The following is a 14,986-nucleotide window of genomic DNA, read 5'->3' as shown; positions in this document are numbered from 1 at the left end:
GGGAGACGGGAGCAGCAGAACTAGGTACAAGGCACTCCTGCATTCGAATAAAGGGTACCGCACAGATAGACTAGGTATTCCAGAGAACAAAAGCAAGACCCAGGGTGAGAAAAATCAAAGAGTGGGGGAAAACCATGAGTAAACGCAGACACATACACAGACTTGACGGATGCCTGAAGGTCAAAGATGCTGGCAAAAACCTGTAGTCATCCAAGCCAAATGTGTAAATCTCTGCTCTTTTTTTGTCCAGTTGAGTAAAGCTCTGCCCAATATACCCAGTTAGATGTTTTTCTTCATTCCCTCTCCTCAAACATTTCAGCCCCTCTGGGAAAGCTCTCTCCACCAGCACCGTCTTGCAAGGCTGTTTCGCAAGGAGCCAAACTTAGAAGTTCCTTCTGTAAGAGAATCTCCCTGGTCAAAAACACTTCCATCATCACCTTTCCCATGCATTTGTCCTGGATTGGACTGCTTCAGGAGAAGACCAATCTGCTGCAACAGGCAATGGAGGGAAATGCGGTAGCAAGCAGAACTGGCTCCTCAAATCTGGTTCTGTGCTTCAAGGTCTTGGTTCTCAATGTCAAAGTGGCAACAATAATAAACTGGAGCCAGGTGGAGGGTTATGACCATGGGTATGGTGAACCTGTGGTGGTCACCTCACATAGAAAGTGGCATCTGTACGGTGGACATATAAACAGACCTCAGGTGTGAGGGCTGGGATCCCTGTGGCGCTGTGGATCAAGAATGAGAGGCATGGGCAGAGTTTGGTATTGGCGGGTGCCCCTGAATGTCAATCCAGAATCAACATATACATATATCTCTATATACACACACAGACACATATATACATTTTTTTTTTTTTTTTTTTAACCTTAGGGGAGAGGAAGAGGAAATCATAAAAACAGGTTTAATCCATTTGTTCTGTCAGTAGGTTGTCTATTTAGGCTGCCAACATGCAACTGTGTCAAACCAGCTGCTGCCTAGGAGCCTTGTCCTGCCTGCTTTTTGCAGCAGAGGTGAGTTTTTGTTCCTGCAAAATGCCAGACTGTCTCTTGGGTGTCGAATAAGTGACCTGATAATGGGTTATTGATTGAAACCCTGTCATTTGATATTTTTGGAAATTGAAGATAGCATCTGCTCTGGGCAAAGGGGAAAAAGAAAACAAAAAGAAGAGAGTCTAGTTTTCAAAAGGGGAGTTCCACACAAACCATGGTCCTCTTGGAATAGGCACAAAAGAACACATTTGCACTGTGACCAGGGAATGGGGCTAGAAAAACATGCCCTGGCCAGCGACCCCTGCTCTACGCACTGAATGCCAAAAACCAGAATGCAACCACCACTGAAGCAGCACTGGGCATGCCCTAAGCACATGCCAAACAGTGGCTAGGTACAGTTTTTGGTATTCATAGTTTTATCTGGAAGGGACCTTCCAGATCATCCGGTCCAGCCCCCCTGCACCTGGGCAGCATACATAAAACAGGAGCAAATCAACAGGACATTTTCAGGGGAGCCCTCCCCAGCATAGTCCAACACTCTAAATCTAACGTGAGGTCCACCCCACCCCTGATTTGGCAAAGACAGGCTGAAAAGCCCCCAATGCTCCCTGTAGATTTTTAGTGATACTGTTTATTAGACAATTGGCCGTGTTCATATAATTTCAGCAGAGCTGCTAGTTTACAACCAAAACCTGCTCAACAAAAAATAAAGCACAGGCCTCTGCTGCACATGGATCTGTTCCTCACCAATTCCGGCAGAGGAATTCCCCGGTTTCTGATGCACAGCATGCTCCAGGAGACTTTGCTGCACAGTCTGCGTGGCACTCTGGGGACTTAGAGCTGGGGTTCCTAACCTGCACTGGCCTCTGGGCAATAAGTAATGCTGAGCAAAGTATGCACTGCAGAAAACATCACACTGCTTTCCCTGACAACGTGAAGAAACATCTATCTGTGGAAAATAAAAGTTTCCTATGGCCACGAACAATGTCAGAAGAACTTGTGAACAACATGCCCTTAAACCATGGATTGGGGACCAGTCTTAAAGCACTTTGAAAGACAGAAGGGGTGAGAGAAGAATGACAGCCAGATGTGGCTTAGGCAAGTGACTCCACTGCAAAAACATGGGATGCAAGGAACACAGATATTTTGATAAGAAACATGGGGGAGAGGGGGGGGTCATGACATCCCTTTTCCCTTGTAGAAAGCTTTCAAGTTTTATTGCAAATCCCAAACCCAGAAGTTTTAAACAAAGCCTTGACATTTTCCATGAAAAGCAGATGTAAACGTTCAGTTAATAAAAAAAAAAAGAAAAAAAGAAATCAGTTCCCCTATTAAAAGAAAGTTTGGATGGAAAATGTTAACCAGCCCTACACAGAGCTGCTTAAAGAGCAGCCAAGTCAGTCCCACTGCAGCCCTCCTCTTTGAGGTCTCTAACCTGCACTGTGCAGAGCTCATCTGCACAGCAACACTCCCACTTCTGCTCTACATAACATTTCAGCTACGGAAAACATGTTCAGTGGAACAGATGATCAGGGAAGTCAGAACAGAGGAAAACCTATGAGATCATCAAATCCACCCCCATACAATGCAGGATACAGTCGCTGCAAAGAGGATGTGTTGGATATTAAATTGATATACAGCATGTGATCCAAGGCAGCAAGGACAAGAAAAGTGATAACAGCTGACATCTTTGACCCTAAACAAAGAAATATGCCTCTGAGATTTACAGGTACTTGTTGGCTTGGCTGACTGCAGTTTTTTGCCAACATTTTTGACCTTCAGGCACTGTGCGTGCATATATGTGCACTCGCATAGTTTTCCCCTACACTGATTTTTTTCTTTGGATCTTGCATTAAAAGACCCAAGAACAGAGAGATACTGAGACAAGTGCACTAATCACTGTGCACTTTTAAAAATCCTATAGTAAACCTCTGCCTCAAGCAGGCGGTTTAGTCTCTGCCAGATTTCCAGTGTGGATCTGTTTGACCTGTATTTAAGCAGGGAGATCTACTAACAGTAGGCGCATACTGGCCCGCTGGACAAACAAGCTGTATAGCTTAGTGTGGAGAAGGGCAAGAGCCATGCCTTAAGTTTGGTCATCTACCAGGCAAGCTTCACAGCTCTGTATTCTGTGGGCTGGAGAACACGGTCACCAGGAGTTCTAACGCCTTAACATTACCCTTGTTGGCACCTCACTTTGGCACAGAGAGATTCAGTTGGGCGTTCACGTTGATCAAACCAGCCCACGTTACACTAAGAATGTTCTACCGCTGTGAAAAAGCCTACACAGCAGGCACCTCTCATTGTGCAGCTGGCAATGGTGGCAGGAGTAGCCCACTGGCAATGGGAGCCCAGAGGGTGGCTTGCAGACTACAAAAACAGAGCAGCCATCTGACAGCACACAGCAACTTTACGCAAACCACAGAAAAAACAGTGGCCAACAGGGCACTGAGCAGAAGCTCCATGGGTGTGTCCACGACAGTTTGCAGGCTGCCGGAACGCGAACAGCCAGCCTGGACCATAGCCACATCGCCCCTGCTCTACCAAGGGACCCTAACATCAGGTGGTCAGAAGATCAAGGCTGACATCTCATGCAAAACATAGCATTCTTGGCAGCGATACCGCCCAGACAGGGTGCTATCTATGGCTGTGGGTTACAACAGAGTCCCAGGTAGAGCTCTGTGGTCTCCCTTCCAAGCACTGACCTACCCACATCCTGCTTAGCATGACCAATGTGACATGCCTGCAGCTCAGGGATGCTCAACCCCCATGGGGCCTGGGAGTCAGCTCCAGGCCACAGAGTGGCATCATCCAGCCCACGTGGCTCCCCCACAGGTCTGAAAATTTTGTGGTGATGGAGCAGTGGCATCATTAATTGCTGCTCCCCTGTTGCCAAATTTCTGAATCTGTGGGAAAGGTCACTTACAGGCCAGATAGCATGGCCCTGCATGCTAGACTGGGCACATGGGGCCTGATCTGGGCAGTGAGGGGCCCAATCCTGGCAAGCAGGGCTCACTCTGGCCATAGCTCAAACTGGTATTACCAGCAAATCAACTTCTAGGCAGAAAAAGAGATTTTTCCTTTTCATTCCATGATGTTTGATCATTTCTCTCTGCACCAGAGAAAGGAATCGGCACCTCTCTCTCAAGTCCAGGAGACCTCAAAGGAGACAACAGCAACAAAAAGAATAAAAGGATACTCCTAGCTCCTTTCCCAATGGCTCATTTTGTTCTCTAGAGATACCACTTACCAATTTCACACAGGACAAGGAACGGGCTTCAGGGATTTACATGAACTTTGGAGAGGGTTCCCACAGAAAAGCCAAGCTACAGTTATCAGAATGTTGCAGATTCATTGAATCCTATGTAAATTCCCCATGATGGCCTGGTCATATCTGCTGCACCACATACAATATTTGGGATGTCTGAGACCTGGATTCTTGTCCTGGCTCTACTAGGCACTCATGACAATTCACGTCCCTCTGTATCTCTCTCTCTTAAAAAAAGAATACCATTCAGGTTTTTATCCACCTCTTGTGAAGGGGTTAGATGTGTGGAAAAATAGTGCCATTATTAATGATCTGTCCTTCATCCCAAAAATCTCAAAGCACTTCAAAGAGTTACCCAATAATGAAGCCTCACAATGTCCCCACGGGCATAGATAAAAAATACAATCTTCACTGTGCAGATGAGGAAGCTAAGGTAAAGCAGTAAAGAGGTCACACAGTGAGTCAGATGATTAGTGCCTGGATCCAAGACTGTTTAAGGTTAAAAATATGTAAAACCTAAACCAGTGCAAGGGTCACATTTGAGATGTAAGCTACTAAGAGTGTGCGAGAGAGAGGAACTAGATGCAAAAGGGACTCATGTTCAGGGCCTGTGTTTCAAACCCAGGTCATCCAGGCAACACTTCCCAAATGTTCATATCCACTGTCATTGGGAATGCAAGTTTTCAATGTGCCAAGTCAGATAAAGCCGAGTCCTGAAAATCAAGAGCATCTGAGAATCCCCAGGGCAGCTGGTAAGAGTTTGCTCCCAGCTGCACAGAGCCCGCAGGGGGATTTCATTATCGGCTCCAACACTTCTCAGCCAGCAGGGCTTAGAAAAATTGAAACTGTTACTTCACAAGGTAATCGCTTCAAAACCAGGGAAGCGGAGGAAACAAGTGAGGAGACCAGCTGGATGGACACAAAGTGGGGACAGCTTTTGTGGGACACGGGTCTCCTTCTTGTAATGCTGCTCATCTCTGAAAGGCAGTGATGTGCAGAAGGAAAGCAAGCAGAGAAGCTCATTATGATACCAAGGGAAGTCCTGAAAGATATGGAGGGGCAGAGGGGGAAGGAGGTAAGGAGAGGGGGGAGTTTTTCTATTAAAATTCATGTCTCATCTAGTCTGTCCTTCCTGGAAGACTACAGAAGACGAGAAAAAAAGTAGATAATGGCACCCCAGTAATGAGCAAGTGGGCCTATTTAACTGAAAGAGGGACAGACTTTTAGTTAAACCATTTCAATTTGGGCTTATTTGCTCTGACAATTTAACATGCATGCCTCAGCAAGCAGATAGGAAAAATGATCTCTTTGGCAAAAAATATAAAGTACCCCTAGTTCCTCCAATTAACAAGTGAAAAGGGTTCCAATATCCACAGGAGACCTCCAGCAAAAGCAAGGAAGATCAAAGAAACTATTTCCAACATTTAACATTAAAAAACCCAGACAAATCAGAAAGAAGTGAAACCCCATAAAACCCAAAACATCCAGCTCTTAAAAAAAAAAAAAGAGGAAGGCTTCCCTGTACACTGTGAAGCATCACAAGAGGCGCAGCCCCTTCCCTCGTTCCTGCAAATCCCCTTGAAGAGCACCAAATCGCAGCTACGCAAGTGGGTTAGGGTCAGATGCATGCGGGGCAAGCAGGGAGACGGGGCAGACACAGGGCGGAGGCTGTTTAACATTTCTTTTCAGGCAGAGCCACTGCCGTGTCATCACAGCAGAAGGGGGGGCTCCACCACAGTTAAGGTTGAGGTTTGCTTACCAAGGACCACATGTCACAAGTCTGCTCATCTTGCCTCAGAAATGTGGTGCCTTGTGGGAGCACGTAAAAGGGGTTCAGGGGTATCAAAGATACACCTCACAGGCCAGATCTGGCCCACCAGAGCAAGAGCCCCATCACCCAGCCCACAGTGCTCTCTGTGGGTCTCTAATTGGATTCACAGGCAGCAGGCGCCAGCGCACATGGGACCAGTCTGGGGCATGTTGCACACAGGCGGTCTGTGGGCCTGTTCTGGCCCATGGACCAGCCCCATGAAGCCAGACCAGTTCAACACCCCTGCGCTAGCAGGTGAAAAGAACGGGGTGGTTAGAGCAACACACTCTGGAAGAAGAGCCCCTTCCCAAGTCACTGATATCACCCTGACATGCTTTCTATAATTCCTTGTGCACGCACCTGTGGTTCAGACCATGGCGCTCATCCTCCCCAAACTCATGCCCCCTGCTCAGGACTGAGCTCCCTGCAGTCAAACCAAGAGTTCAACCTGTGGGGAGGGGGAATGGAGGCCATTTATCTGCTTCAAAATGTCCCAGTCTCTAAACCAACCTCAACATTTTCTGACAAGCGTCAAGAGAAATGGATAAAGCAAAAAACTGGCAAATAACTTACGCTCCAAGTTAAGACTTTCTGCCGTATGAAATGCTTAAATAAAGTGCAAAAACATGCAGGAAGGGTGCATTTGGAGGACTTGGGAGAATAATCACTGCTTCAAAATGTCCCAGTCTCTAAACCAACCTCAACATTTTCTGACAAGCGTCAAGAGAAATGGATAAAGCAAAAAACTGGCAAATAACTTACGCTCCAAGTTAAGACTTTCTGCCGTATGAAATGCTTAAATAAAGTGCAAAAACATGCAGGAAGGGTGCATTTGGAGGACTTGGGAGAATAATCAAGTGTTTGGTTACTTAACAAAAAAAAAAAAAAGAAAAAGATCTATTAGAGTTGTTCATTGAACCAGAGAACCACGTCTAGCCGGGAAAGGACCCCTCTGACAACGATCAGGTTCTACAACGAAGCAGTGGGGGCTGGTTTGCAAGAGACCAAAAGCCCCAGAAAAGTGTTCAAGAGTTTCTCCTGAACTGGATGAACAGTTTCAGAACAGCCAGGATCTTCTGTGACACAAGCGTGGTGAGAAAGCAGCTTGCTGATAATAAATACAGCTGCCTGAAATAATTTTTTTTTTTTAAATCATCTTTTCCAGTCAAAAATGCCTTTTTGATGTAGGTTTAGATATTGCTGCTGGCTGGTTAGCTTTTTCTTTCCTAACAACAACAAAAAAACCCCCAAACCCTGGGCCCTCCCTGCCCTTCCAAAACCAGTTTTTCTTCAAAGAAAAAGGAAGCTTCTTTCTGAAAAGTGTGCACCTGACCTGTTCATCAACTAACTGATTCTGAACCTTACCAGGAGCAGCAAAGGTCTCGAGCTAACCGACTAGATCAGTGAAGAGCAGGACCGTTGACAAAGCAACAGATCTTTTCACATCAAAGAGGCTCTTCCTCACAAGTCAAGGCAGTGGAAAAGAGCTGCTGCTTTGTCAAAGATGTCAACTTTGACCAGCAACCTGAGCAGTCCACATGCTGTACCAACTAAGATTGCTCTTACAGGATATAACCAATACAAAACCCACAAAGTAAGGAAATTAAGAGGCAAGTCTATCAGCAATAGCATAGCCCAGGGGTTCTCAAACTTCGTGATACCGCGAGTCCGAGTGCTGGATGGCGGCAGCAACGGGGGACAGAGAGCTTGCACATGGCAGCTGCTGCTGCTACCCACCACTCTGTGCTGCCACCGCGCACCTTCCCCACGCACACCCCCCGGGAAGTTTGCGGCTCCCTTTTAAGATGCTCGCAACTCTCCAGGGGGCCGTGACCCACAGCTTGAGAACCCCTGGCAAAGTCCCTACTCCTGCACCCAGAGGTACTGTCTGATCATCACTGATGGGATCCTGGTTTTCCCCATTTTAAAATTTCAAATTCTCTGATTAACATCTTCCCCCCCCACAAATTCTTTAATTAAAAAAAACAAAAATCTGCTCCCCCCCCACTATGACAATGAAACAAAAAAGTGGATTTTGGGTTGGTTTGTTTTTTTAAAATCAGAGAAAAGTTTTCAATTAGCAATAATCATGCCTTGGATTAACCTCGTTGGCTACGATACTGCCATTGCGCAAAACCTTATATACATCTCAGCTGAACACAATGTTTTTATTGATATAGTTACAATTTTAAAGCAAGTTGGAAGCCTACCAGTGCCTCAATCGTTATAATAAAATTAATTTGAAATACCTATATATTTTGGTAGGTTTTTTTTTTTTTTAAATCATGGAAAAAATCAGAGCTTCTCTTGCCCCCTTTGCACACCAGGACATGGGTCCAGCTGCAGCTGTCCCCTTGCCCCCCGCTGCTTTATGGTACTTAGCAGCCCTGATACAGCAGTGCCCTGCTGCTGCCCCTCACTCCCAACCCACAGGCCCTTGGGCCCTGCTGGTGCCTCACTCCCAACTGGCTGCCCCTCTCCCCACCCCAGTGCAGGGAACAGGGTGGGTGTGGGCATAGGCAATGCATCTGGATAGGGTAGGAGGGTACAGATGAGACATTGGAGTGGGAGGGGGCATGAGCCCCCCCAGCTTTCTGCGCCCACAACAGGGCACAGGGCTGCAGCCAGGACGAACCAGTTTCAGAAAGGGGCCACCTCCACAGCTCAGAGGGCAGGCCCCAGCACAGGAGGAAGTGCTGTGCCACCATGGTTGCCAAGGTGAGGTATGGCAGTGTGGAGTTGTACTCCCAGCTGCTGCTGGGTGGGCAGGGGGCACCTCACCTTCATGGCCATGATAGTGCGGAGCTCCCTCCTGTGCTGGGTCCTGTCCACTGGGCTGTGGCAGCAGCTCGGAGGTGGTCTGGCCCAGTTGCAGCCCCGTGCCCCACTGTGGGTGCAGAAATCTGGGGGGGGCTCACAGATTTACCTGGAGGGAGCTGTGGGAGCTGCTCTCCACCACACTGCCCAGCTGCCAAGTGCATGTATGCATGTCCACATGCACATGGCACTCCCCATCCCAGGGGTGGGCAATTATTTTGGGCAGAGGGCCGCTTACTGAGTTTCGGAAAGCCATCGAGGGCTGCATGACAGGGTAGATTAATATTAATTTTCTAAATTTTTTTAGGGGTCCTGCAGGCCCGATAGAATGGCCTGGTGGGCCGCATCTGGCCCCCGGGCCACATTTTGCCCACTCATGCCCTATTCTTTGCATCCCGTTCCACCCAGCCCTAAGCAGCCCCTTGCGGGCTGAAACTCAGCCAGCCTGCAAAGGGAAACCAGCCATTTCCCACATGTTTCTCCTTCAAAGGAAAAAAAAAAAATCTGTGTTTTTCCAAAGCAAATGGAAAACCTGGATCCCTGGTCATCACACACCAAAGCAATGCACACCAGTAAAGCTCTGGCCTACCCACATACTACTGTGTTGTATTCTTAGCCTTGGGCAAGCTCAAGTGTGTATGGAGGTGCCCTAGCCTCAGGTTCTTGGCAATCAAATCCAGTCCACATTTGGGCGTCCAATCCAAGTCCTGTGGGTCCCTCAAAGAGAGGCTTCTTGTATACACCTAAACCCCTCTAAAAGGCCCCAGCTTAAGCACCAGGTTTAAGAATACTGGCCTGTCACCCCCAGATTACCCAACACAGAGGTAATGAGGACTCATAGTAAATAAAGTGTTCCCATGAAGGGGAATACCGGTGTGTATGCTCAATGTGCACCAAGAGGTCAGCCAGCAGCAGAATGCAGCCACCTTCTGCAGCTGAACAAGACAGCTAGCTGAGGCTGCAATGCTGCACAGAGACCACAGCAGAACAGGAATGGTGACAAATGCGATTGCAAGGGAAATTCAGACTCAGGATGAGAAGTCACTCCAACTGGAAATAGGGACTCCATATTTAACTATGCTTGTGAGTGAGCAGAGATGGCCAGGACTTAGTTTCATCCAGGTGTCCTATCATTTCAGCCCAGCTGCTGAGCCAGCCTAGAGATGAGTAAACTGAAGTGCAGCCCCCAGAAAACCTGCAAAAGCAGCAGAGTTGTTCAGCGCCTGTCCCCATACATACTGCAGCTGTGCAGCCTGCACCACTTTTATTTCAGTGGAATCAGGGATGTGGCCAGGAGCCCTCATGCTGCTAGGTGTTATTTTCTATTACCAACTCCAGCTTGGCTCTGGGAAAAGCTTAAAACACAACTCACCTACATGTGACTGGACCCATAAAACCAGATACACATTACAGGCCTTCCAAACCTGGCTGGTTACAGGCACATACCTAATTCTGTATTTCCCTGCCTCAATTTAAACTAACCTCAATTTCAGAGGTCACTGAATCCAATGGAAGCTGTAGGAGCCCAGCCACTTAAGAGGGTGGGGAGGAAACAGGACACTTTGCTGAGGTGTGGACTTGAGGCTGAAGGTTTTGGAAGCTCCTTTAAGAATTTTTGCTTCCCAAAGACAGCCACACAATTCACAACTAAACAGCAAATGGTTTGCCCTTATGCACCTGCTTAATCTTGCATTGCTCAACTCATTCATGTCAACTAAACAAGTCACATACGTGAATTTAAGCAGGTGCTGAAGTCATTACAGGATCGGCCTCACCTTACCTGAAAGTTATGTCACACAGCAGAGTTTCTTTCATATGGTCTATGAGGCTCCTACTCTTCCTAAAGACAGTCAGCCACTGCCAGCTCAGTTTACCTATAGGTGTAAAGCAAACATGCCTTCTGGACTAAGGCAATAAAATGAAATAAAATATACCTGGGATGCAGTTAAGAACAAGTGTTAAAAGTCAACAGGATCCGGGTACCTAACTCCCATGGGCCTCTCTGAAAATTCCCATCTAAAATTAAAATGGAGCCTGGGCCCCATGGTGTTGAACGCAGGCATGTTCCACCCCAGAGAAGGTCACCATCCCATGGAGAGCAAGGCCATCCCTTGACGTGCAGTGTTCTAAGTCTGCATCAGAAGCTACACCAGAAACAAGATACTATTCAGCTGTGTTCATGGTTTGCTCCCCTAAATCCTAATACACAAATGCCTAAGTACTCAGGCCCTCAACCTCAGAAAGATCTCTCCTCTCCCTCCTCTTCTCTCTGAAGCAGGCAGTGCCTTTCCATCATCAGCTCCAATCACCCTTTTCCCCAGTGCTGGGAGAGGTCTATTGCTGACTCTCTTTGTCACACTAATAAATAAAACTTTGCACTCAAAGCACATAAAATTTAAATCAAGCTCCTACCAGCGCAAATGTATCCATGTTTTTGACCCACTGATCTGAATAGGAGTCAGAAATCTAAACACATCTTTAAAAATCTGGCCCCTAAAACCTTTTGGTGGGGAGAGGCAAGAAGGCTCCAGCAGTTGACCCCCAGACTATTGCAATTTCATAAGACATTCATCCAATAAACAGAATTAGATTCCACCTTGCTTCCTATTGATCCCACTGAAAAGGCAGCTCAACTAAAGTTTCCTTCACCCCTCTGTGCCTATAGGTAACATGAAATATTTCAGACATTGCTCCCGTGGGAACACGGTAAGTTATATTCTACATTGTGGAAGAGGAACTGTGACATAGTGGTTAAAGGGAACTGGAAGAATTCTTGGACTCGCTGAATGCATTAGTGCAGAGGTCCTCAACCTGTGGTCCACAGACCACCACTGGTCTGCAAGCTCCATTCAGGTGGTCCGCAGAAAGGTTGTGGAATAATTAAGAATATCTGTACTTGTAAAGTAAGACTACTGATATTAAAATACAAGTTGTGTGCTTTGATTTGTAGAACAAAAAGAAGTTTAAGTGGTCCGCTGAGACCCTCAGCAATTTTCAAGTGGTCTGCGAAAAAAAAAGTTTGAGAACCACCGCATTAGCGGAAGCTACTAATATAAGACAGTGATGAGGGTAGTGAAAGAGTCTATATAGAACGGACAAGGCCTTCGGGAAGTCACTTAGGTCTTTGCATATTTCAATTTCTCCCCAAGCTAGTCTGCAAAATATGAACACTTCCCTCACATGGATGGTGAGGATATTAAATAATTACAGAGGGACAACTGCATCTCAGGAACCAAACAAGATCCATCTCAGGCCCTGAGCTCATCCTTCCAGTACTCTCTGTGGGTTTGTAATTAGCATTTCCTATGCTTTTTCACTCCCCTTGTGCTGACAGAACCACACTAAAGGAGAAACTGAGTAAGGCCCTGAACAGCAAGCAGACCCTACTGGAGGGTTCTGCATATACAGGACATCTTGCAGGATTGTGCCTAGTTCATTAGGAAAGAAACAGTTTAACTGACTATGCTCAAAATGTTGCAAAAAAACTTCTAAGGAAGGAAGAGCAAAGCAAGCAGAGGGGTTCTTGCTCTTTCTGTAGTCTTTTAAAAGTAGCAGAAGGGTAAAATCACAGCAAGGGATGCCTCTGCTAAAACAATTTTATGGCATTTACATGTTGATAGTGAGGACACTATGGGAAAAAAATTGCAGACTCCAATTTTATCCTACCACAAGAGCATTCTTAGATACTTTACAAAACTGCATATAGTTATTTATATGCATCCATTTTCACTTTGGAGCCAAGCAAATTGATCAAATAATGACCAAATTATAGACAGAGTGGTCTCAGGGATGCAACTAAATACCTTACCAATTCTCAGGTTTGGAAGCACGAAGGAGACATGGGCAAGAGTCTCTCCTTTAAAATTCAATATTAATGCTCAGTTTTCTAATTAAAACAACTATTGTAAACAGTGTAAAGAAAGGCACAAAGAGTGAACCCCAAACTGAACCTAGGGCTGGAAACCTTCTCCCTAGCACCAACTTCACACTAGAGTATAGCCCCTAAAAATTCAGTGCATATGTAAGAGAATTAGCTATAAATATATTTATAATTACATTGGTGTTCAGTGCACTGAGCATAGTTTACAAGAGGATTATATTTTATCAACCCACCACCCAGCTGTGAAAACATCTGTCTAGCCTCTGAAGGCTGACAAATTGGTCACTAATGACTTATCTGATAGATAAGATTTCTTGTTTTGCAAACTGGTATTAAGCTTAAGGAAAATGGAAGTCAGCAGAGGAATCACTACCCACACAGTTGATTTCGGTGCCATATAGGTTAAGAAATTATAATCTCAAGCCATCCACTGCTTCATCTTCTGAGCTCATTGCAATTACTGAGCTCAAGGCCAAAGCTATCAATTCTACATTAAACTTTGATTTCTACAGCAAACAAAGCAGCCAAATAATGACCAACTTTAAGGTAGATGGTAACTTGTCTGTGGACTTCATTTCTAAGTAGCTAGGCAGCTGTGCCCTTCAACAGGTGATGAAGAAGTAGGTAAGCTTGTATACCTAGAAGGTAACCCATTAAGTATTGTGATTCTCATTTAACTTAGCTAACCCAGGCACCAAAGAGGGTTGAATTCCCCAGAGCAGAAGGGTCTGAAGGACCCAAGTTTAGTCCCAAAGACTCCACTCTGGCTCATGCACTCCTGTCAATTAGCACTTGTGAAACACAACAATCAAAAACTTCACTTCAATCTCTTCTTCACATACATGAAAGCAGATGATGAATACCCCGGTCAGCTCCATCACAGAAGCAAAAAATGGGCTCAAAATGTGATTAGTTTTTAAATCAAGGAATGGGAAGGCTGGCTTTTCTTGCAGGTTTTAGGAGCTTCTGAGGGTGGAGGGAAAAAACCCCCAGGGTGAATGGGATGAATGGTCAGGTGAGCAACAAAGATGGGCCTCTTCCTTGAAGAAAGGAAGGTGTTTATCACAAAAACGATTAAGAGTTATTCTGGACCAGCCAGAGGCCCAGATCTCAAGCTAGATTGAAAATTCACACGATTTGAAGTGTACATTCAAGGATTAGTGCAGCTCTGCCTTTGCCACACCACTCAACACAGGATAAACATTTCAGGCCATTAAAAGAAAGAGAGAGAAAAGTTTACTCGGTTTAGAAAAACTTGCCAATTACTGCAACTGTGTTGCAAGATTTCCCCCTTTAGACAAAACACCCGGGCTGTCACAGCAAGGCAGATTCCAGTGCTCAAGAAAACTTGCCCATCAACCCGGACAGTCTGATGTGTGGGGAATCAGCTCTAATCAAAGTTGCCTTCCCCACCGTTGTTACAAATCCACACTTACTTGCTCCTTCTATCTTCTCCGAGCCTCTGCTCCAGGTGATCTGTCTGGTTTCTAGCTTCACCTGGAAAGTTTTCCTCTCTGGCCTCTGGGATTTTTTCGAGTAAAACAAAGTCATCACAGTGCCAACTTCCAAGCTCCGGCAGAGGTGAACCACCTCGGCTTCGTTCTGCATGCAGGGTCCATTAGAGAAGCCGGACGCCATGGCTCCCTCCTCTGCTTCCCCCAAAGCGGAGAAGTGTCCAGGCAACAGGGATCTTCAGGCTCCCGGGTGCAACTTGGCAGACTTCAATAAAACCAATCCAAGCTCATGGCTCCCAGCACAAGAGTCTTCCCCTTCCTACGAGAGGGGGGAAAGAAGCCGTGTTTAGATCCGAGGGCTTAGAGGGGGGAGCCCAGCCCGAGCGATCGTCTCCCGCATCGAAACTTTTCACTCCAGGACTGCAGCAAAAAATCGCCTCTCTGCTGGTTTGAATCATGCACCATTTTTTTTCCCCCCTCCTCCTTCCCGACGGAGCCTAAAGCGAAAGCAAGCAGACACAAAGCATTCCTGAGTGATTAGGAGCGGGACTGGGTCCTCCAGAAAGATTGGGTTGCAAAGAGAAAGGGGGGGGAGAAAGGAGGGAGGCGACTTCGTACCAAACCTCTCCCTTTTGTTCGGGGCCAGCGGTGCCTGCCTCACTCCCCCCGCCTCCACCTCCGCCTCCGCCCCCGCCCGCATCGATCGCAGCCCGATAAGATCTCGGGAGAGCTCTGCAAGTCATGGCTGAAGCGCTGCAGCCCGCT

General features: G+C 46.5%; 1 protein-coding gene and 1 pseudogene across 4 annotated transcripts in view; both read right to left on the bottom strand.

Annotated features, from left to right (window-relative positions):
• The window catches only part of PLCG1 (phospholipase C gamma 1), an 82,758-nt gene extending 67,845 nt beyond the window's left edge, over positions 1-14,913 (bottom strand). For 3 of the 4 annotated variants that reach the window (XM_014525554.2, XM_025191231.1, XM_025191234.1), the window contains exon 1: positions 14,204-14,812. In XM_014525554.2, coding sequence (XP_014381040.1) covers positions 14,204-14,405 — 202 coding nt within the window. In that variant the 5' untranslated portion in view covers positions 14,406-14,812. Of the gene's footprint in view, positions 1-14,203; positions 14,813-14,839 lie in introns of those variants that run through there. The other variant, XM_025191226.1, reaches the window with a different exon arrangement.
• Positions 8,041-8,208, bottom strand: LOC112548023 (annotated as a pseudogene).
• Positions 14,914-14,986: the final 73 nt, after the last annotated feature.

This window comes from Alligator sinensis, unplaced genomic scaffold (assembly GCF_000455745.1).
Source record: "Alligator sinensis unplaced genomic scaffold, ASM45574v1 scaffold76_1, whole genome shotgun sequence".
Taxonomy (NCBI): domain Eukaryota; kingdom Metazoa; phylum Chordata; order Crocodylia; family Alligatoridae; genus Alligator; species Alligator sinensis.
This window is presented reverse-complemented; position numbering and strand designations above follow the sequence as displayed.